Source organism: Chiloscyllium plagiosum, unplaced genomic scaffold (genome assembly GCF_037043375.1).
Source record: "Chiloscyllium plagiosum isolate Xiang-an unplaced genomic scaffold, Cpla_swu_hap1 HiC_scaffold_3, whole genome shotgun sequence".
NCBI lineage: Eukaryota > Metazoa > Chordata > Chondrichthyes > Orectolobiformes > Hemiscylliidae > Chiloscyllium > Chiloscyllium plagiosum.
In genome coordinates this window covers 153155724-153179501 of record NW_028270141.1, presented here as the reverse complement: position 1 = coordinate 153179501, position 23778 = coordinate 153155724, and the positions used below count along the sequence as shown (strand labels likewise).

Here is a 23778-nt window from a genome sequence, read left to right as displayed (position 1 = left end):
GCTAGTCCAGGATTCTCGAAAGGTTAACTTGCAAGTTGAGTCAGTGATTAAGAAAGCGAATGTAATGTTGCCATTTATCTCAAGAGGGTTGGAATATAAAAGCAGTAATGTGCTTCGGATACTTTATAAAGCTCTAGTTAGGCCCTGTTTAGAATACTATGTCCAGTTTTGGGCCCCACACCTCAGGAAGGGCATACTGGCACTGGAGTGTGTCCAGCGGAGATTCACACGGATGATGCCTGAAATAGTAGGCCTAACATACGATAAACAGCTGAGGATCCTGGAATTGTACCCATTAGAGTTTAGAAGGTTGAAGGGAGATCTAATAGAAATTTACAAGATAATGCATGGCTTAGAAAGGGTGGATGCTGGGAAGTTTTTTCCGCTGGGGGGGGAGACCCATGGGCACAGCCTTAGAATTAGAGGGGGTCAATTTAGAACGGATATGAGTGAGACATTTCTTTAGCCAGAGAGTGCTGGGCCTGTGGATTCATTGGCACAGAGCACAGTGGAGGCTGGAATGTTAAATGTCTTCAAGGCAGAGATTGATAAAATCTTGATCTTGCAAGGAATTAAGGGTTACAGAAAGTAAGTGGAGTTGAAATGTCCATCAGTCATGATTAAATGGCAGAGTGAACTCGATGGACCAAATGGCCTTACTTCCACTGCTATGTCTTATGGTCTTAAATTAATTATTCAAACAGGTCTGCGAATTTAATCTCCCACAATTTCTTGAAAGGACAAAAGGACACATTCCAAAAAGGATTTTCTGACTAAATGGGTTGGTTTGAAACCAATGACACTTGTTTCAAACCACAAAGTTAATGTCTCCAAACAATAATGGCTAATCCATTGAAGCACAACACTATTTTGGGAAAGGTGATTTTGAGAATCCATATGGTCTGGCAACTATATTGGTCCCCTCTTAATCTTTAAGTACTGTCTGCACAGACACACCAACAACACAGCAGATAGTAACATTTCTGCCCTTAGACCTGGAGTGTGCACCATCATAAGTTCTCCAAACCTCTTCCTTTTGAAGCTCATCGCTGCAGAAAACCAAATCCTAGGAACAAGCCTACAAATAGCTAACTTGATAATCTGCAGAAAGTCTACACTAATCATGCAACCTCTCAAGTGGTCCCCACACTCAGGCGTGCAGAAACTCACACTCCTGCTGGAGTTTCAGCTCTTTTTCATCCTTGCACATAACTCTGTAACATTCTGTCAGTGGGATATAACAGGCATTTGGAGAAAATTGGACATATTTGGCCTGCTGTCATTGTTTAGATACAGTTGTTCTCCCAGATTTCATGTCTTCTGATCATTCAAATGATGTCACCTTGTGCAGGCAGCAACTTAATAAAGTGTGAGATAAAAGTTCTTTTGTGCTGTCATTCTGATGGAGCTACAGGGCCACCAGAGTTTCTCAATCTAAATGTTTTGCAGTGTGAGAATAGACAATTTATAATGAATTTGAATTTCATTAACAGGTGGATGAAGATGAGCCACTTTTCCTCAGCCTGATCAGTGATTTGTTCCCTGGTATACAATTGGATAGTAGCACCTATGTGGAACTGCAGGCTGCTGTAGCCAATCAGGTGGAAATAGCAGGATTAGTTAATCACCCACCCTGGAATCTCAAACTTGTTCAGGTAACTGCACTGAGTTATTAAAACATTCGCCTACAGTACATGGCACTTATTACATACTTCTTTAATATTGTTTCAATAGGCAAGGTGATGGCATTATGGTATAAAATCACAAAACAAGTCATATTTCGGGAAGCTGCTGGAGAAGATACTGAGGGATAGGATCTATTCCCGTATGGAAGAAAATGGGCTTATCAGTAATAGGCAGCATGGTTTTGTGTGGGGAAAGTCATGTCTCACAAACCTAATAGAATTTTTTGAGGAGGTGACAAAGTTGATTGATGAGGGAATGGCTATAGATGTCATATACATGGATATTAGTAAGGTATTTGATAAGGATCCCCATGGTAGGATGATGGAGAAGGTGAAGTCGCATGGGGTCCAGGGTATTCTCGTTGGTTGAATAGAGAACTGCCTGGGCAACAGGACACAGAAAGTAGTAGTGGAAGCGAGTTTCTCAAAATGGAGGCCTGTGACCAATAGTGTTTCATAGGGATCCGTGTTGGGACTACTGTTGTTTGTGATATACACAAATGATGTGGAAGAAGCTATTGTTGCTGATTAGCAATTTTGCAGTTGACGCCAAGATTGGTGGAGTAACAGATAGTGAGGGGGTCTGTCAGAGAATACAACAGAATATAGATAGATTAGAGAGTTGGGCAGAGAAATGGCAGATGGAGTTCAGTCAGGACAAATGCGAGGTGATGCATTTTGGAAGATCCAATTCAAAAGCGAACTATACAGTAAATTGAAAAGTCCTGGGGAAAATTGATGTACAGAAGAATTTGGGTGTTCAGGTCCATTGTTCCCAGATGGTGGCAACACAGGCCAGTAAAGTGGTCAAGAAGGCATAAGCACACTTTCCATCATCAGACGGGGTATTGAGGACAAGAGTTGGCAGGCCATGTTACAGTCATATGGGACTTTGGTTCGGCCACATTTGAATAGTGCGTAGAGTCCTGGTCACCATATTACCAAAAGGATATGGATGCTTTGAAGAGGGTGCAAAGGAGTTTCACCAGGATGTTGCCTGGTATGGAGGGCACTAGCTATGAAGAGAGGTTCAATAGATTAGGATTATTTTCATTAGAAAGACAGCAGTTGAGGGGGGACCTGATTGATCATGATCTACAAAATCATGAGAGGTATAGACAGGATGGATAGCAAGAAGCTTTTTCCTGGAGTGCAGAACTCAATTACTAGGGGTCATGAGTTCAAAGTGAGAGGGGAAAGGTTTAGGGAAGATATGCATGGAAAGTTCTTTACGCAGAGAGTGGTGGGGGCCTGGAACATGTTGCTAGCAGAGGTGATAGAGGTGGAAACGATAGTGTCACTTAAGATGTATCGAGACAGATACGTGAATGGGCAGGGAGCAAAGGGATACAGATCATTAGAAAATAGTTATCAGGTTTACATAGAGGATCTGGATCAGCGCAGGCTTGGAGGGCCGAAGGACGTGTTCCTTTGTTTTTTTGTTCTTTGTTCTTTACCTGCTGACTCAGGTAATGTGCTAGCGATCTGGGTCCAAATGCCACCATGGCAGATAGTAAAATTTGTTTACAAGTCTGCAATTAAGAGTCTCAGGATGATCAATTGTTGATTGGTGGACACGCCATCTCAATCACTGCTGCTCTGTAAGGAAGGAAGCTTCTGTCTTTACCTGGTCTGGCCTGCATATGACTCCAGGCCCACACAATGCGGTTGATTCCTAAATGTGTTCAGTCCGCAGAAAGTCTCAAAAGGAGGAATACATCCTGACTGACTACCTCGCATTGAACAAGACATTAAGAACTATGAAGGGAAACTCAGAGTGCCCAGCATCAGAGATACCAGTTTGCAGTCAATTTTATTCATTTCACATAGTATCAAGAAACAGCTCAAGGCAGTCGATACAAGAAAGACTGTGGGCCCTGACAACATTTTCGTAATAGTACTGAAGATGTGTTCCAGAATTTGCCACTCACCTAACCAAGCTGTTCCAGTACAGTTACAACACTGGCATCTATCCAAAACTGTGGAAAATTGCCTAGATATGTCTTGTACGCAAATAACAGGACAAATTCAAGCTGACTAATTACCAATCAATCTGCTCTCATGAACAGGAAAGGTTTAGAGGAATGTGGGCCAAGTGCAGACAAGTGAGATTAGTTTAATTTGGTAAACGGTCAGCACAGACAAGTTGGACAGAGGGATCTGTTTCCATGCTGTAAGACCTTGACTCATAAGTAAAGTTATGAAAGTTATCAACAACAATGCTGTCAAAAAGCACCACCTGGCAACAGCTTGTTTCCTGACTTGCTCAATTTGGATTCTGCAAGGGCCACTCGGGTCCTGACCTCATTTCAGCCTTGCTTCAAACATGGACAGAAGAGATACATTCCAGAGGTGAGATGAAAGTGACAGTCTTGACATCAAGACAGGATTCAACCAAGAGCAGCATCAAGGAGCCTTAGCATAATTGGAACAGTGGAAGTCAGGGAAAATTCTGCTAGTTGGAGCCATAATTGATACATAGGAAGATGAGGAGAAAGTGAGGTCTGCAGATGCTGGAGATCAGAGATGGAAATGTGTTGCTGGAAAAGCGCAGCAGGTCAGGCAGCATCTAGGGAACAGGAGATTTCTGAAGAAGGGCTAATGCCCGAAACGTCGATTCTCCTGTTCCCTAGATGCTGCCTGACCTGCTGCGCTTTTCCAGCAACACATTTCCACATAGGAAGATGATTATTGCGGGAGGTCTTGGCTCCAGGACATCTCTGCAGGAGTTCTACAGAGTAGTGTCCAAGGCCCAACTATCTACAGTTGCTTCATCAGTGACCTTCCGACCATCATAAGGTCAGAGGTGAGCATATTCACTGATACCATCAGATACTGTAACAGTCCATGCCAAAATGCAGCAGGATTTGTAACACCATTAGATATTGTAACAGTCCATGCCAAAATGCAGCAGCAGGCAATAATCAGGCTCTGTCTGAACTGACATGTGACAAGTAACATTTGTGTCTCATAAATGCCAGGCAAAGACCATTTCCAACAAGAGACTCTTCAATAGCATTACCATTTTCGAATCACTTCACGAATCAAAATCCTGGTGATTATCATTGATCATAAACCAAACTGGACAGCCATTTAAGTGGTGTGGCTACCAGGGCGGGTCAGACGCTAGGAATCCTGCAGGGCATAAGCCACCTCCTGACTTCCAAGGTCTCTCCACCATCGACATGACACAAGTCAGGAATGTGATGGAATACTCTCCACATGCCTGGATGGGTGCAACTCTAATAACACTCAAATAGTTTGACACCATCCAGGACAAAGCAAGACTACCGTCATTTAGAAGGATAAGAGCAGCAGATACATGGAAATAGCACCACCCGAACGTTCCCCTCCAAGTCACTCAATAACTGGACATCAAAATGTCACTGTTGCTTCAGTGTTGCTAGGTAAAATTCTTGGAACTCCCCTCCTAATGGCATTGTAAGTGAGCCGATAACAAATATACTGCAACAGTTCAAGAAGGCAGCTATCAACACCTTCTCGAGGGCAATTAGGGATCAGTAATAAATGTTGGCCCAGCCAGCAATACCCACATCCAGGGAATGAATTTTAAAAGAGACACCATACCTTTTAATGGATGCAACAATCATTTTGGATGAGTCATATCTCAGCAGGAAAAGAAGTTCCCCATCTCCAGTGAAAGGTAAAGGTTAATAAAGAATTTAGGAGGCCATTTAACTGCTATTAAATCTTAAAGTCTCCACTGTAGGTGACTGGACCCTTAAATAGTTTGTATATTTATCACCTATATTAAAATGTCCATTCCAAATGTTGATCACTGTCCTGATATCAATGTTACTCTTTGTTTAACTGTTTAAAGAAAAATTCTGAATTGAATCATTCCATTACCAAAGCTGTCTTAAATATTTGTTTAATATTACCTCTCAAAATCCTTCCTCAGGATGAATTGCCCTTTCCTCCAATCTTCCCACAATGAAGCTTTTAAATCTTGTTCTCTTTTACCCCCTTTCAGCTGTATGAAACAGCCAGGGTCCGTCATGGGCTGATGACATTGGGACCCAGTGGCTCTGGGAAGACATGTGTAATTCGTACTCTCATGCAGTCGCTGACTGAATGTGGAGCTCCTCATCGGGAAATGCGCATGAATCCTAAGGCTATCACTGCTCCACAGATGTTTGGGCGACTGGATCCTGCAACAAATGACTGGACTGATGGAATCTTCTCAACACTTTGGAGGAAATCTATCAAGTCAAAAAAAGGTACCTTTCAAAGTTATTAAGATAAACTATGTTACTAAGATTGCAGTTAGATCGAATGTTTAATATGTGAACAATTCACTGCTGAGTGGCTTGCAGGGCAACCTGCAAGTTGTGATGTTCCCATGTACCAGCCGCCCTCATCCTTCTAGGTGAGAGTTTGGAAAGTTCTGCTTCATTGACTACAGTTTTGCTGGGGAATATATGACACCACTTTCAGTCAAATGCTGCCTTGATGTCAAGGGCAGTTACTCTCACCTGACCTCAGAAAATTAATTCTTTTCTCAGAATATAAGTCTTCAGTGCTATTGCTGGATTATTGTTGTGGCCTGTGGCCTTTGTAATGTTCAGTACACTCAGCTGTTTTAAGTCATATGAAGAAAATTAGCTAGAGACTGGCATCTACAATGCTACGGACTCTGGAGGAATCTAAGATCGGTCATCGAAATGGAACTTCTGGCTGAAGATTGTTGCAAATTCTTCAATCTTATCTTTTGCACTGATATTTTGGGATCCCCATCATTGACAATGTGGATATTTGTGGAAGCTCTTTTGAATTGAGCAGTTTAACCATCCATGACCATTCACAATCACACAGAATCATGGAATCATACAGTACAGAGGAGGTCCTTTCACCCATCAAGTCTGTACGCCAAAATTGCTCTTAATCTACATTGGCCTGTAGCTGTGAATGTTATGATATTCAAGTGCTCATTTAAAGATTGTGAGGTTTCCTATCTCAACTACAATCCCAGGCAATGCACTCCAGATTCCCACCACAATCTGAGTGAAAACAAACTTTCCTCAAATTCCCATAAAAGCTCCTACCTTTCTTTTTAAAATTATGCCCTCATATTATTGATTCTCCAACTAAGCTGCTTCTTAACCATTCTGTCAGTCCGGTCCAGTTTGCCTCACTCTGTCCCAGCAGCACTCCCGCAGCCTCACTTTGTCCAAGCAACCTCTTCCCCTGACCTCGCTCTGTCCCAGCAGTCACTCCCACCAGCCCCACTCTGTCCAGCAGCCTCTCCCACAGCCTCACTTTGTCCCAGCAGCCTCTCCCATCAACCTCGCTCTGTCCTAGCAGCCTCTCCCACCAGCCTCACTCGGTCCAGCAGCACTCCTACAGCCTCACTTTGTTCCCGCAGCCTCTCCCATCGGTGTCACTCTGTCTTAGCAGCTCTCCCACTGACTTAGCAGCTCTGTCCCAGCAGTAACTGCCATCAACTTCGCTCTGGCCTAGCAGTCTCTCCTGCCAACCTCACTCTGTCCAGTAGCACTCCTGCAGCCTCACTTTGTCCCAGCAGCCTCTCCCATTGGTATCACTCTGCTCCGGCAGCCTCTCCCACTGCCCTCACTCCGTCCTAGCAGCCACTCCAGCCAGTCTCGCTCTGTCCCACTAGCCTCTCCTAACGGCCTCACTCTGTCCCAGCAGCTTCTCCCACTGGCCTGACCATGATCTAGCAGCCTCTCCCACTAGCCTTGCTGTGTTCCAGTGGCTCTCCCACTGGCCTCACTCTGTCTCAGCAGCCTCTCTCATCAACCTTGCTCTGTCTCAGCAGCCTCTCTCACCAGTCAACAGTGTGTAGTGCAGGAAAAGCACAGCAGATCATACAGCATCCAAGGAGCAGGAGAATCGACGTTTTGGGTAGGAGCCTTTCATCAGAGCTCCTGCCCGAAACATTGATTCTCCTGCTCCTCGGATGATGCATGACCTGCTGTGCTTTTCCAGTACCGCATACTCTCGGCTTTGATCTCCAGCATCTGCAGTCTTCACTTTCTCCTAGCCTCTCTCACCAGCCTTGCTCTGTCCCAGTAGCCTCTCCTTCCTCTCTCACTTTGACCAAGCTGCCTCTCTGAGCAGCCTTGTCATGGCGATGTCTCCCCTGTCCTTAATCTGTCACATGGTAAGACTGGACTGAGCCTGTGGTAAAAACAATGATGCTGGAAACCAGATTCTGGATTAGTGGTGCTGGAAGAGCACAGCAGTTCAGGCAGCATCCAAGGAGCAGTAAAATTGACGTTTCGGGCAAAAGCCCTTCATCAGGAATAAAGGCAGAGAGCCTGAAGGGTGGAGAGATAAGCTAGAGGAGGGTGGGGGTGGGGAGAAAGTAGCATAGAGTACAATAGGTGAGTGGGGGAGGGGATGAAGGTGATAGGTCAAGGAGGAGGGTGGAGTGGATAGGTGGAAAAGAAGATAGGCAGGTAGGACAAGTCATGGGGACAGTGCTGAGCTGGAAGTTTGGAACTAGGGTGAGGTGGGGGAAGGGGAAATGAGGAAACTATTGAAGTCCACATTGATACCTTGGGGTTGAAGTGTTCCGAGGCGGAAGACGAGGCGTTCTTCCTCCAGGTGTTTGGTGGTGAGGGTACTCAGTGCTGTGCTGCAACCCCAGAGCTTAAGTGTGATTCCAACAATAACTCACAAACACCCATCAGATAAATACCCCACAGACAGCTCACCCTTAATCAATGATTTACTGTGCAAACCAATAATGTCAGACCAAACCTGCTACTTGTTCATATCTTTGTGCATTTTGTTGCATTATTTGGTGTGTAGGTGAGAATATCTGGATAATTCTGGATGGTCCAGTGGATGCTATTTGGATAGAAAATTTAAACTCCGTACTTGACGACAACAAAACATTAACTTTGGCTAATGGTGACCGTATTCCTATGGCTCCTTCCTGCAAACTGCTGTTTGAGGTACACAACATTGAGAATGCATCTCCAGCCACGGTGTCCAGAATGGGAATGGTCTACATTAGCTCATCTGCTCTTAACTGGAAACCAATTTTGAAGGTAACAACTTCAAAACGTAGTTCGAACCTGCTCTCCATAGTCAATAGGTTTTATGATAGCTATGGAAAAGTGTGCTATTATAAATAAGCTGAAACAACTTCTGTAAAGAAAGGAAGAGCATGAAAATTTCATGATCCCTGTTGTAAAATATTGCCACATATGGAAGTACTAAATAAATGGGGCTGAGGGATCAAGCTTGGGTAAATGCAACAAATCAAGGAAAGGATTGAAGCAAGGAAGCAAAACACCAATTTGGAAAATGAAGATCAGACACTGACAGGAAGGGACATAGGGAAAACAAACCTAAAAATAGACAAGCAGTCAAGACTAGCTATTATAAAGATAAAAGAGTTCGGTGTGTGAAAGTTTACAGCATTTATAATTATGTAAATTAATTAATAGCACACAGACTGTAGTTCATCGTGAATAAATATGATCTGATAGTTATTGTGGAGATGTGCCTGCAGGAAGTCAAGAATTGGATTCTTGATATTAAGGGATGTATGACATTCAAGCAGAAAAAGAACCTGAGTAAAAGCAGATGGGTAGGACTGTAAATCAAGGATAGCGTTAGTGCAATAGTCAGGGATGACTTTTGATCAGGAGATCCAAATGTAAAATGCAAAACTCTCAACCCTCTGACAGAAGAAATTCCTCCTTTTCTTAGTCTTACATTGGTGTCCCTTTATTCTGAGACTGTGCCCTCTTATCTGAGTCTCACCCATCCTCTCATTATTTACCTTGTCAAGCACTTTAAGAAACCTTTACATTTCAGTGGGATCACTACTCATTCTTCTGAACTCCAGTAGAAAGTCCCAACCTTTTTAGTCTTTGCTGATAAGGCAATCCTTCCATATTGGGCATGACCCCAGTGAATTTTCTCTGAAATGTCTCCAATAAAATAATATCTTTCCTTAAATAAGGGCACCAAAACTGGTTTCAGTACTCCAGATATGGTTTCACCAGCACCTTGTGTAGTTGCAGTCAGACTTACCTACTCTTATACTGCAACTCCTTTGAAATAAGGTCCTGCATTCCTTCGCCATCCTGATTACCTGGTGCACTGTGTACTAGCTTTTAGTGATCCGTTGGTTGTGGGATCGTTTAGCTCTGTCTATCATTTGCTGCTTATGTTGTCATGCAAGTATTCCTGTTTGGTGGCTTCACCAGGGTGACACGTCATCTTCAGGTATGCCTGGTACTGCTCCTGGCATTCCCTCTTGCGCTCTCCATTGAACCAGGATTGGTTCCCTGGCTTGATATGCCAAGTGATATGCCAGGCCATGAAGTTACAGGTTGTGCTGGGATAGAATTCTACTGCTGTGGATGGCCCACAGTGTCTCAACTGCTTTGTTGTGCATCTGGATTTACATGTTGGCCAGGCTGGGTGAGGATGGCAGATTTCCTTCTCTGAAGGACATTAGTTATTTTGTTATTTTCTTTATCCCTTAACTGTGTTATCTGTGTTTGTGTGAATGGGGTTGAAAACAAATGTCCAGTCTTGAGTTGCTAGGTCGGTTCAAAGTCTGTCCCATTTAGCACAGTGATAGTGTCACACAAAACGATGGAGGTTCTTCTCAATGTGAAGGCAAGACTTGTTTTCACAGGGACCGTGCAATGCTATCTTACCAATACTATCATGGTCAGATGCATCTGCAGTTGGCAGATTGGTCAGGATGGGGTCAAGAATGATTTTCCCTCTTGTTGGTTGCCTCACCACCTGCCACAATCTCAGACTAGCCCCTGTGTCCTTTAGGACTGGACCACCACAATCAGTACTACTGCTGCTGAGCCACACTTGGTGGTGAATATTGAAATCCCCCACCCAGAATACATTTTGTGCCTTTGCCATCCTCAGTGCTTCCACCAATAGTTGTTCAAAATGGAAGAGTACTAATTCAACTGAGGGAGGATGGTACATGGTAATCCATAGGAGGTTTCATAGAAGATAGAACATAGAACATAGAACAATACAGCACAGAACAAGCCCTTCGGCCACGATGTTGTGCCGAACATTTGTTCTAGCTTAAGCACCTATCCATGTACCTATCCAATTGCCGCTTAAAGGTCACCAATGATTCTGACTCTGCCACTCCCACAGGCAGCACATTCCATTCCCCCACCACTCTCTGGATAAAGAACCTACCCCTGACATCCCCCCTATACCTTCCACCCTTCACCTTAAATTTATGTCCCCTTGTAACACTCTGTTGTACCCGGGGGAAAAGTCTCTGACTGTCTACTCTATCTATTCCCCTGATCATCTTATAAACCTCTATCAAGTCACCCCTCATCCTTCGCCTTTCTAATGAGAAAAGGCCTAGCACCCTCAACCTATCCTCGTACGACCTATTCTCCATTCCAGGCAACATCCTGGTAAATCTCCTCAGCACCCTCTCCAAAGCTTCCACATCTTTCCTAAAGTGAGGTGACCAGATCTGCACACAGTACTCCAAATGTGGCCTAACCAAGGTCCTGTACAGCTGCAACATCACCTCACGACTCTTGAATTCAATCCCTCTGCTAATGAACGCTAATACACCATAGGCCTTCTTACAAGCTCTATCCACCTGAGTGGCAACTTTCAAAGAGCTATGAAAATAGACCCCAAGATCCCTCTGCTCCTCCACCTTACTAAGAACCTTACCGTTAACCCTGTATTCTGCATTCTTATTTGTCCTTCCAAAATGGACAACCTCACACTTGACAGGGTTGAACTCCATCTGCCACTCCTCAGCCCAGCTCTGCATCATATCTAAGTCCCCTTGTAGCTGACAACAGCCCTCCTCACTATCCACAACTCCACCAATCTTCTTATCGTCTGCAAATTTACTGACCCACCCTTCGACTCCCTCTTCCAAGTCATTAATAAAAATTATAAACAGTAGAGGACCCAGAACTGATCCCTGCGGAACTCCACTTGTAACTGGGCTCCAACTGAATATTTACCATCTACCACCACTCTCTGACTTCGACCGGTTAGCCAGTTCTCTATCCAACTGGCCAAATTTCCCACTATCCCATGCCACCTGACTTTCCGCATAAGCCTACCATGGGGAACCTTATCAAATGCTTTACTAAAATCCATGTTCACTACATCCACTGCTCTACCCTCATCCACATGGTTGGTCACCTCCTCAAAAAATTCAATAAGACTTGTAAGGCAAGACCTACCCCTCACAAATGCGTGCTGGTTGTCCCTAATCAAGCAGTGTCTTTCCAGATACTCATAAATCCTATCTCTCAGTACCCTTTCCATTACTTTGCCTACCACCGAAGTAAGACTAACTGGCCTGTAATTCCCGGGGTTATCACTATTCCCTTTTTTGAACAGGGGCACAACATTCGCCACTCTCCAGTCCCCTGGTACCACCCCCGTTGACAGTGAAGACGAAAAGATCATTGCCAACGGCTCTGCAATTTCCTCTCTTGCTTCCCACATAATCCTATGATATATCCCATCAGGCCCAGGGGACTTGTCTATCCTCAAGTTTTTCAAAATGCCCAACACATCTTCCTTCCTAACAAGTATCTCCTCTAGCTTACCAGTCCGTTTCATACTCTTCTCTTCAACAATACGGTCCCTCTCATTTGTAAATACTGAAGAAAAGTACTCATTCAAGACTTCTCCTATCTCCTCCGACTCAATACACAGTCTCCCACTACTGTCCTTGATCGGACCTACCCTCGTTCTCGTCATTCTCATGTTTCTCACATACGCATAAAAGGCCTTGGGGTTATCCTTGATCCTACCCGCCAAAAATTTTTCATGCCCTCTCTTAGCTCTCCTAATCCCTTTCTTTAGCTCCCTCCTGGCTATCCTGTATCCCTCCAACGCTCTGTCTGAACCTTGTTTCCTCAGCCTTATGTAAGCCTCCTTCTTCCTCTTAACTAGATATTCAACCTCGATCGTCAACCAAGGTTCCCTCACACGACCATCTCTTTCCTGCCTGACAGGTACATACATATCAAGGACACGTCGTATCTGTTCCTTGAAAAAGTTCCACATTTCAATGACATCCTTCCCTGACATCCTATGCTCCCAACTTATGCTCCTCAGATCCTGTCTTGCAGCATCATATTTACCCTTCTCCCAATTGTAAAACTTACCCTGTTGCATGCACCTATCTCTCTCCATAACCAAGGTGAAAGTCACAGAATTGTGGTCACCATCATCAAAATGCTCACCCACTAACAAGCCCCATCACTTGTCCCGGTTCGTTACCGAGTAACAAATCCAATATGGCCTCCCCTCTGGTCGGACAATCTACATACTGAGTTAGAAAAGCTTCCTGGACACACTGCACAAACACCGCCCCGTCCAATCTACTTGATCTAAAGAGCTTACAATCAATATTTGGGAAGTTGAAATCGCCCTGACTACTACCCTGTGGCTTCTGCACCTTTCCAAAATCTGTTTCCCAATCTGTTTCTCCACATCTCTGCTGCTATTGGGGGGCCTATAGTAAACACCCAACAAGGTGACTGCTCCTTTCCTATTTCTGACTTCAGCCCATACTACCTCCAAAGGCAGATCCCCCTCGAACTGCCTTTCTGCAGCCATTATACCATTTCTAATTAGCAATGCCACACCCCCTCCTTTTTTACCACCCTTCCTAATCTTACTGAAACATCTGTAACCAGGAACCTCCAACAACCATTCCTGTCCCTCTTCTATCCACGTTTCCGTGATGGCCACAATATCGTAGTCCCAAGTACCAATCCACGCCTTAAGTTCACCCAACTTATTTCTGATACTCCTTGCGTTGAAGTATACACACTTGAACCCATCTCTGTGTCCGCAAGTATTCCCTGTCAGTGCTACCTTCTCCACAGCCTCCCTACATTCTTGGACATCCTGAAAAACAGCTAACCTACTTGCTGGACTACAAGTCCGGATCCCATCCCCCCTGCCAAATTAGTTTAAACCCCCTGAAGAGTGCTAGCAAACCTACCTCCCAGGATATTGGTGCCCTTCTGGTTCAGGTGCAACCTGTCCTTCTTGTACAGGTCCCACCTTCCCCAGAATGCAGTCCAATTGTCCAAATACCTGAAGCCCTCCCTCCTACACCATCCTTGCAGCCACGTGTTCAACTGCACTCTCTCCCTATTCCTTGCCTCACTGTCACATGGCACCGGCAACAACCCAGAGATGACGACTCTGTCTGTCCTAGCTTTTAGCTTCCAGCCTAACTCCGTGAGCTCCTGAATGACCTCCCCACCCCTCTTCCTACCTATGTCGTTGGTGCCAATGTGCACCACGACTTCTGGCTGCACACCCTCCCCCTTAAGGATTCTGAAGATACGGTCCGAGACGTCTCGGACCCTGGCACCCGGGAGGCAACAAACCAACCGAGAGTCTCGCCCATGTCCACAGAACCGCCTCTAACTAGAGAGTCTCCTATAACTAGCGCTCTCCTCCTCTCCCCCTTTCCCTTCTGAGATTCAGAGCCGGACCTCGTGCCAGAGACCCGGTCACTGCAGCTTACCCCTGCTAGGCAGCCCCCCCCAACAGTATCCAAAGCGGTATACTTATTGTTGAGGGGAACAACCATAGGGGATCCCTGCACTGCCTGCTTCCTCCCCTTCCCACTTCTAACTGTTACCCAGCTACCTCTGTTCTCTGGCGTAACTATGTCCCTGTAGCTTCCATCTATCACCCTCTCAGCCTCTCGAATAATTCTCAGTTCATCCAACTCCATCTCCAGTTCCCTAACGCGGTCTGTGAGGAGCTGGAGCTGGCTGCACTTCCTGCAGATGAAGTCAGCAGGAGCATCGGTGGTCACCCCTACCCCAAACATCCTGCAAGAGGAACATTCCACTGCCTGCGCTGTCATAACTCTACACTTAGTCTCCAAAACAAGAACACCAAGTAGCTTACTTTTTTTTTAGATTAGAGGAGGAGGGAGGGTGGGAGACACTACACGTATAGTGTCTCGGGTTCCTTCTCCACTCAAATAACAATTACTTACCTTCCCGACCGGCTCTGCGCTCCGACTTCACTTCCGCCCAGCTGCCGCCGCTGTGTTTCCTTGTCTGTGTTTAACTTGAAGCCACGAGACTTCATGGGGTCCGGAGTCAATGTTGAGGACTCTCAGGGTAACTCCCTCCCGAGTGTATACCACTGTGCTGCCACCCCTATTGGGTCTGTCTTGCCGGTGAGACAGGACATATCCAGGGATGGTGATGGTGATGCCTGGGATATTGTCTGTAAGGTATGATTCTGTGAGTACAACTATGTCATGCTGTTGCTTGACTAGTCTGTGAGACAGCTCTCCCAATTTTGGCACTAGCTCTCAGATATTATTGAATAGGGCTGTGCAGGGTCGACAGGGCTGTTTCTGCTACTGTCTTTTCCCGTGCCTAGGTCAATGTTAGTTAATCTGTTCACTTTCTTTACTTTGAGACTTCAATGATTGCTACAACTGAATGGTCTGCTAGGCTATTTCAGAGGTAAAAACAATGACGGCAGATGCTGGAAACCAGATTCTGGATTAGTGGTGCTGGGAGAGCACAGCAGTTCAGGCAGCATCTGAGCAGCAGTAAAATCGACGTTTCGGGCAAAAGCCCTTCATCAGGAATACAAGCAGAGAGCCTGAAGGGTGGAGAGATAAATGAGAGGAGGGTGGGGGTGGGGAGAAAGTAGCATAGAGTACAATAGGTGAGTGGGGGAGGGGATGAAGGTGATAGGTCAGGGAGGAGGGTGGAGTGGATAGGTGGAAAAGAAGATAGGCAGGTAGGACAAGTCATGGGGACAGTGCTGAGCTGGAAGTTTGGAACTGGGGTAAGGTGGGGGAAGGGGAAATGAGGAAACTGTTGAAGTCCACATTGATGCCCTGGGGTTGAAGTGTTCTGAGGCAAAAGATGAGGCATTCTTCCTCCAAGCGTTGGGTGGTGAGGGAGTGGCGGTGAAGGAGGCCCAGGATCTCCATGTCCTCGGCAGAGTGGGAGGGGGAGTAGAAATGTTGGGCCACAGGGTGGCATGGTTGATTGGTGCGAGTGTCCCGGAGGTGTTCCCTAAATCGGTCTGCTCGGAGGCGTCCAGTCTCCCCAATGTAGAGGAGACCGCATCGGGAGCAACGGATACAATAAATGATATTAGTGGATGTGCAAGTAAAACTTTGATGGATGTGGAAGGCTCCTTTAGGGCCTTGGATGGAGGTGAGGGAGGAGGTGTGGGCGCAGGTTTTGCAATTACTGCAGTAACATGGGAAGGTGCCAGGACGGGAGGGTGGGTTGTAGGGGTGCGTGGACCTGACCAGGTAGTCATGGAGGGAATCGTCTTTGCGGAAGGCAGAAAAGGGTGGGGAGGGAAATTTATCACTGGTGATGGGGTCCGTTTGGAGGTGGCGGAAATGTCGGCGGAGGATTTGGTTTATGCAAAGGTTGGTAGGGTGGAAGGTGAGCACCAGGGGCGTTCCGTCCTTGTTACGATTGGAGAGGTGGGGCCTAAGGGCGGAGGTGCCGGATGCGGACGAGATGCGTTGGAGGGCATCTTTAACCACGTGGGAAGGGAAATTGGGGTCTCTAAAGAAGGAGGCCATCTGGTGTGTTCTGTGGTGGAACTGGTCCTCCTGGGAGCAGATCCGGTGGAGACGGAAGAAATGGAAATACGTGATGGCATTTTTGCAGGAGGTAGGGTGGGAAGAGGTGTAATCCAGGTAGCTGTGGGAGTCAGTAGGTTTGTAAAAAATGTCAGTGTCAAGTCGGTCGTCATTAATGGAGATGGAGAGGTCTAGGAAGGGGGGGGGGGTGTCAGAAATGGTCCAAGTAAATTTAAGGTCAGGGTGGAATATGTTGGTGAAGTTGATGAATTGCTCGACCTCCTCGTGGAAGCACGAGGTGGCGCCAATGCAGTCATCAATGTAGCGGAGGAAGAGGTGGGGAGTGGTGCCGGTGGCTATTTCAGAGGGCAATTCAGAGTCAATCGCTTTGTTGTGTGTCTGGATTTACATGTCGGCCAGGCTGGGTGAGGATGGCAGATTTCCTTCTCTGAAGGACATTAGTTATTTTGTTATTTTCTTTTCTTTATCCCTTAACTGTGTTGTCTGTGTTTGTGTGAATGGGGCTGAAAACAAATGTTAGTGGGTTTAAACATAGACACAATTAGATTACTTTGTTGTTTAATTTTGCACTGCTAAAGGTATTGAATTGTTGATAAATTGCTAGGTTGTTGTTTAATGCGGTGTCAAGAATTAATTATTCACATGATCTGGGATTAATTATTCAATGAAGTCTGGTTGAGAACCATTGCAGTCAATTTTAAGGGTCTGTTTAATTTTGCTGTATTTTGAATACAGAGATTGGAAGGCTGATTTGTTCCAGCCTTTTTCTTTGTGCCATAACAATATCAAAACGTTCTGTTTCATTTCACTCTTCTCATGCCAAGTCCACACAATGTATCATACACATTTGTCAGTACATTAGCTACAGAATTCTGCATCATTGCTTATCAACAATCTCACAGAGTCTTTGCTTTGCAAACATATGGAGTCACAGAGCTGTACAGCACGGAAACAGACCCTTCGGTCCAACTTGTCCATGCCAACCAGATATCCCAACCCAATCTAGTCCCACCTCTCCATATCCCTCCAAACCCTTCCTATTCATATACCCATCCAGATGCCTTTTAAATGTTGCAATTGTACTAGCCTCCACCACTTCCTCTGGCAGCTCATTCCATACACATACCACCCTCTGCGTGAAAAGGTTGCCCATTAGGTCTCTTTTATATGAGATTAGATTTCCTACAGTGCGGAAACAGGCCCTTCAGCCCAACAAGTCCACACTGACACTCCAAAGAATAACTCACCCAAACCCATTCCCCTACTCATGCACCTATCACTACGGGCAATTTAGCATGGCCAATTCACCTGACCTGCACATCTTTGGACTGTGAAAGGAAACCGATGCAGCCAGAGGAAACCCACGCAGACACGAGGAGAATGTGCAAACTCCACGCAGACAGACGCCCGAGGCTGGAATCGAACCCGGATCTCTGGTGCTGCGAAGCAGCAGTGCTAACCACTGAGCCACTGTGCCACCCCTTGTTCCCCTCTCACTCTAAGTCTATGCCCTCTAGTTCTGGACTGCGTCATCCAGGAAAAAGACTTTGTCTCTTTACCCTATCCATGCCCCTCATGATTTTATAAACCTCTATAAGGTAATCCCTCAGCCTCCGACGCTTCAGGAGCCCTATCCTATTCAACCTCTCCCTATAGCTCAAATCCTCCAAACCTGGTAACATCCTTGTAAATTTTTTCTGAACCCATTCAAGTTTCACAGCATCTTTCTGATAGGAAGGAGACCAGAATTGCACACAATATTCTAACAGTGGCCTAACCAATGTCCTGCACAGCCACAACATCACATCCCAACTCCTGTACTCAATATTCTGACCAATAAAGGAAAGCATACCAAACGCCTTCTTCACTATCCTATCTACCTGCGACTCCACTTTCAAGGAGCTATGAACCTGCACTCCAAGGTCTCTTTGTTCAGCAACACTCCCTAGGACCTTACCATTAAGTGTATAAGTCCTGCTAAGATTTGCTTTCCCAAAATGCAGTACTTCACATTTATCTAAATTAAACTCCATCTGCCACTTCTCAGCCCATTGGCCCATCTGATCAAGATCCTGTTGTAATCTAAGATAACCCTCTTCGCTGTCCACTACACCTCCAATTCTGGTGTCATCTGCAAACCTACTAACTTACCTCTTATGCTCGCATCCAAAGCATTTATATAAATGATTAAAAGTAGTGGACCCAGCACCGATCCTTGTGGCACTCCACTGGTCACAGTCTGAAAAACAACCCTCTACCACCACCCTCTGTCTATCTTTTATTTCTTATATCTATTGTACAATAATGAGAGAAACATGACTGATGATTGCACATTGTCTACCAATGCCTTTCAGTTGTATTTCAAAACATTTTACTTGTTAAATTAAGGAATGATTGCCACTCTCCCCTCATTATTCTATTTTGGCTTTCAGGCTTGGTTAAATAAACGTACTCCTTGGGAAGCTGAAATTCTGCAAGATGTATACGACAGAGCCTTTGAAGATAGTTATCTCTACATGAAGTTAAACCTCAATCCAGTAATGGAGCTACTGGAGTGTAACTACATCACGCAGGTTGGGAACTTCTACTGTAATGCTACCTTATCATATTTTTTTTCTGAAAAGACACCTCCAATGCCACACAAAAAGCGAAATACTGCTTTTGTCACTACAAGCCCCACAACCTCTTGGAGGGTTAAGAACATCCCTCGTGAAATATTGAATTGTGAGTCTGTATTCATCAATTATCTGGCAAAGTATATTGATTTGTGAATGAATTTTTCTCTGGTATGTTGATGTACTTTTGAAAAATACAGAAAAAAACTTAATGTTTCTTTGAAAGGAAATATGCACATTTTTCTCTTCCTTTAGTCAATTACCCTGCTGGATGGTTTGATTCCTTCAAGAGAAGATGGAGGAATTTCTGATGCATTGCAACTTCAACGACTATTTGTGTTTGTTCTCATGTGGAGTATTGGTGCCTTGTTGGAATTAGAGAACAGGGCTAAACTTGAGCAATTCCTCCAACAACACCACAGCAAACTGGACCTACCAGATGTTCCTTCAGATAGTGCCCAGTCCATATTCGAGTTTCTTGTCGGTCATCAAGGTATGAGCCTTTAAATTACGTTTTGCACAATATCATTCAGAACTCTCACCTTGAAAATGGGGTAGATCACAATGTGCTGCTTTATTGGGGGTGATTTTCTAATTTTCTGTTCCATAATATTGCAAACATATGAACAATTCAAGTCATGTAATATTAAGGTTGGAGGCACTGAATACTGCAAAAGCAATGGGCCCTGACAGTATGCAGCAATTGTACTCATTTTTGTACTCCAGAACTTACCGTTCCATCTAGCCAAGCTCTTCTGCTACAGTTACATCATTGGCATCTCCCGACAATGTGGAAAATTACCTGAGTATATCCTGTACGCAAAAAGCAGGACAAATCCAACCTGGCCAATTACTGTACTATCAGTCCATTCTTGATCATCAGTAAAGCAATAGAAGGTGTCATCAGCAATGCTACCAAGTACCTTCTCAGCAATATTCTGCTCAGTGACGCCTTGTTTGGGTTCTGCCAGGGCATTCAACTCCTGACATCATTCCAGCCTTGGTTGAAACACAGACAAAAGAGCTCAATTCCAGAGTGAGGTGAGAATGACAGCCCTTGACATCAAACTGGATTTGACCCAGTGTGGCATCACAGGGGTCCTAGCAAAACTGGAATCAATGGGTGTCAGGCGGAAAATTCTCCACTGGTTGGAGTTGTACCTGGCACATATGAAGATGGCTGTGGTTCTTACAGGTCAGTCATCTCAGCTCCAGAACACCTCTGCAGGAGTTCCTGAGGGTAGTGTCCTTGGCCCAACCATCTTCAACTGCTTCATTAATGACCTTTGCTGTATCCTAAGAAGGGAAGTGGGGAAGATTGTGCAATGTTCAGCAGCATTCCTTAGGTACTGAAGCAGTCCATGTTCAAATGCAACAAGATCTGCAGAATATTCGGGCTTCAGTTGACAAATGGCAGGTAACATTCATGCCACACAAATGCCAGGCAATGACCATTTCCAATGAGGGACAATCTAACCACTGCCCCTTGACATTCAGCGGTGTCATCATGACTAGCAATATCTTGAGGGTTACCATTGATCAGAAACTCAACTGGACTCACCACATAAACACAGTGTTGACAAAAGCAGGTCAGAGGATAGGAATTCTGTGAATAACTCACTTCTTAACTCCCAAAGTCTATCCACCATCAACAAGGCACAAGTGAGGAATGTTATGGAATCCTCTTCCCTTATCTGGATGATTGCAGCTCCAACAACACTCAAGAAGGTTGACACCATCCAGGACAAAGCAGCCTGTTTGATTGACACTACATCCATAAGTATCCTCCATCCAATACTGCTGCTCAGGATCGCAATTTCCATACCCACAACCACTTCATCTAGAAGGATAAGCATAGCAGATGCATGAGAACACCATCTGAGTGTTCCCCTCCAAGCCACTTAGCATCCCAACTTGAAAATATATTACTGTTCCCTCACCATCACTGGGTGAAATTCCTGGAATTTCCTCCCAAAGGAAGGATTACAGCAATTCAAGAAGGCAGCTCACCACCACCTTCTCGAGAGCAACTATTTTCTGTGTTTTAAGATGGCGGCAGAGAGTGGCAACATTAGGCAACACTTTTCATTGTATTTTCTAACAAGATAGATGTGACAACAAATAAATCAAATCAAACTAGGGATGGGCAATAAATACAAGTCCAGTCAGCAATGCCTATTTCCCACAACAGAATGAAAAATAAACAAGGATCAGCCATTCAGCCCCTCCAGTCGGATCTGCTGTTTATAAGATCAAGGTACCTCTGGTTGTTACCTAAAAATCCATAGACCCTCCTATCCCCAATAAACTTTCCCCCCTTTGCTTAACAGGAATCTATCCATCTCTGCCATAAAAATATTCAAGCTTCAGCTTCTGCCACCTTCTCTGGAGTGTTCTAAAGTCTCTCAATACTTGGTCAGGAAAGAATTGTCCTCTTTTTTAAATGAAGCACCCATTGTTTTTAAACAGTAACACTTAATTTAAATTCTTGCATTAGAATTAACATCCTATCCAAATCTATCCGATCAATGTGTCCTAGGGATGAACACCTCATCTTCTGCCTCGGAACACTTCAACCCCAGGGTATCAATTTGGACTTCACCAGTTTCCTCATTTCCCCTCCCCCCACCTTACCCCAGTTCCAACCTTCCAGTTCAGCACCATCCTCATGACCTGACCTACCTGCCAAATCTTCCTTCCCACCTATCTGCTCCAGCCTCCTCTCTGACCTATCACCTTCATCCCACCCCACCCACACATTATATTCTTTGCTACCTTCTCACACCCTCCTCTCTGACCTATCACCTTCATCCCCACCCTCATCCACCTATTGTACTCTTTGCTACCCCCCCCCCCCACCCCCCCACTCATCTCTCCACCCTGGAGGCTCCCTGCCTTCATTCCTGATGAAGGGCTATTGCCCGAAATGTCGATTTTCCTGCTCCTCGGATGCTGCCTGACCTGCTGTGCTTTTCTGTCATCCATTTTAAACAAATGAGGGGGAATTTCCTCTCACAGAAGGTAGAATCCTGTGGAAATTCTATTGCTGTATAAAGCTGTTGTGGGCTGGTTGTTGGTTCAAAGTTTGTGAGAAGATTTGTAGCTCGGGTGCTCGTTGCTGTGGTTCTGTTCGCCGAGCTGGAAGGTTTTGTTGCAAACGTTTCGTCCCCTGTCTAGGTGACATCCTCAGTGCTTGGGAGCCTCCTGTGAAGCGCTTCTGTGGTGTTTCCTCCGGCATTTATAGTGGCCTGTCCCTGCCGCTTCCGGTTGTCAGTTTCAGCTGTCCGCTGTAGTGGCCGGTATATTGGTTGTTGGTGTCATCAAGGCAGAGACAGATTTTTGAAAAGACAGGAAAGTGCATTTGAGGATCATCAGATTAGCTATGATCTGATTGACTGGTGGAGCAGACTCAATGAGCTAACGGACTACTTCAGCTCATATGTCTTATAGTCTGCTGACCCAAATGTAGAAGTATAGAAACACAGAACAATAGGAGCAGCAGGAGGTAATTTGGTCCTCTAAGTCACCTGTTTCTTTTCTAAACTCCATGGCTAGCATGACTAATTATCTTGTCGTTAGACAACATGCTCATTCAGGTAGTAGTCTTGTAAATCTTTTCTGAAATGCTGCCACCACCTTTACATTCTTGTTTAAACAAGGTAACCAACACTGTACATAATACTTCAGAAGTGCCCTCATCAGTGCTCTGTATAACTGAAACATACATCTATACCTTTGAGTTAAACTGTACTCATGATGAATATTAACATTCTATTAGCTTTCCTAATTAATGGATGTGCCCTATAAAGTAATCTTTTGTGATTTATGTACGAGGACACACATCTGTAACTGTGTCTCAGAGCTCTGGAGGCTTTCACCATTAGATATTGTGCCTTTTTAATCTTGCAACATTGTACCTCTCTGCCAGATGTCTACCCACTTAACCTATCTATTTAATTTTTTCAGCCTCTTTATCCCCTCTTTAATATTTCCAGAACTTGGAATATTTCACTTCACCTGATGAAAGAGCAGAGTTCCAAAAACTTGTGATTTCAAATAAACTTGGACAAGCAAACTCTTAACATTCGCTTGTACCAGTGTTTTTGTTTTTGCCGTTGTTTACCTATTTTTACTGTATATGCTACTTTAGTCTGTGATCTCCCTTATTGCTCACAAGACAAAGCTTTTCACTGTGCCTCGGTACACATGACAATAAATTCAATTCAATTCAATTCATAAACTTGTTGGACTATAACCTGGTGTCGTGTAACTTCTGACTTTGTCCTCAACTTACGTCATCCCCCTCTCTTATGCTATTAATATCATTAACTAACAGAGTCACCTTTCTTATTTCTGAAAAGGAAGCCACATTTTGTTGAAGGTTTTTGTCCTCATTGGAACATACACAAAAATACCAAGCTAAAGAAGGGGACAGATCGAGCTAGTTGGGAGAGGGGTTGGGAATTTCAGAACTCTGAGCCTGTGCAGCAGAACGTATTGGAGCAATCTGATCAAATAAAACTAGTTTGCAATGTATTTTCCTTACAGTGCACAGCAGTGTGCACCACCTTCAGGCTGCAGTCCCATAACTCACCCAAGGTCTAGCACATGGATGCTCCATCAGCATGTTGTTGCTAATAGAGGCCTTGACCACCTTTATTTTAATTCATTTGTGGGATGTGGGCGTCATTGGCTGGGCAGCATTTATTGCCCATCCCTAGTTGCTCTTGAGAAGGTGGTGATGAGCTGCCTGTTGAACTGCTGCAGTCCACCTGCTGCGGGTTGACCCATAATGCCATTAGGGAGGGAATTCCAGGATTTTGACCCAGCAACAGTGAAGGAATGGGGATATATTTCTGAGTCGGGATGGTGA

At 44.9% G+C, this 23778-nt stretch overlaps 1 protein-coding gene across 1 annotated transcript in view; it reads left to right on the top strand.

Annotated features, from left to right (window-relative positions):
- The window catches only part of LOC122540179 (dynein axonemal heavy chain 8-like), a 1258818-nt gene that overhangs the window by 898347 nt on the left and 336693 nt on the right, over nucleotides 1–23778 (top strand). The window contains exons 48-52 of the mRNA XM_087976819.1: nucleotides 1494–1655; nucleotides 5680–5926; nucleotides 8484–8725; nucleotides 18723–18863; nucleotides 19161–19398. Coding sequence (XP_087832945.1) covers nucleotides 1494–1655; nucleotides 5680–5926; nucleotides 8484–8725; nucleotides 18723–18863; nucleotides 19161–19398 — 1030 coding nt within the window. The remainder of the gene's footprint in view (nucleotides 1–1493; nucleotides 1656–5679; nucleotides 5927–8483; nucleotides 8726–18722; nucleotides 18864–19160; nucleotides 19399–23778) is intronic.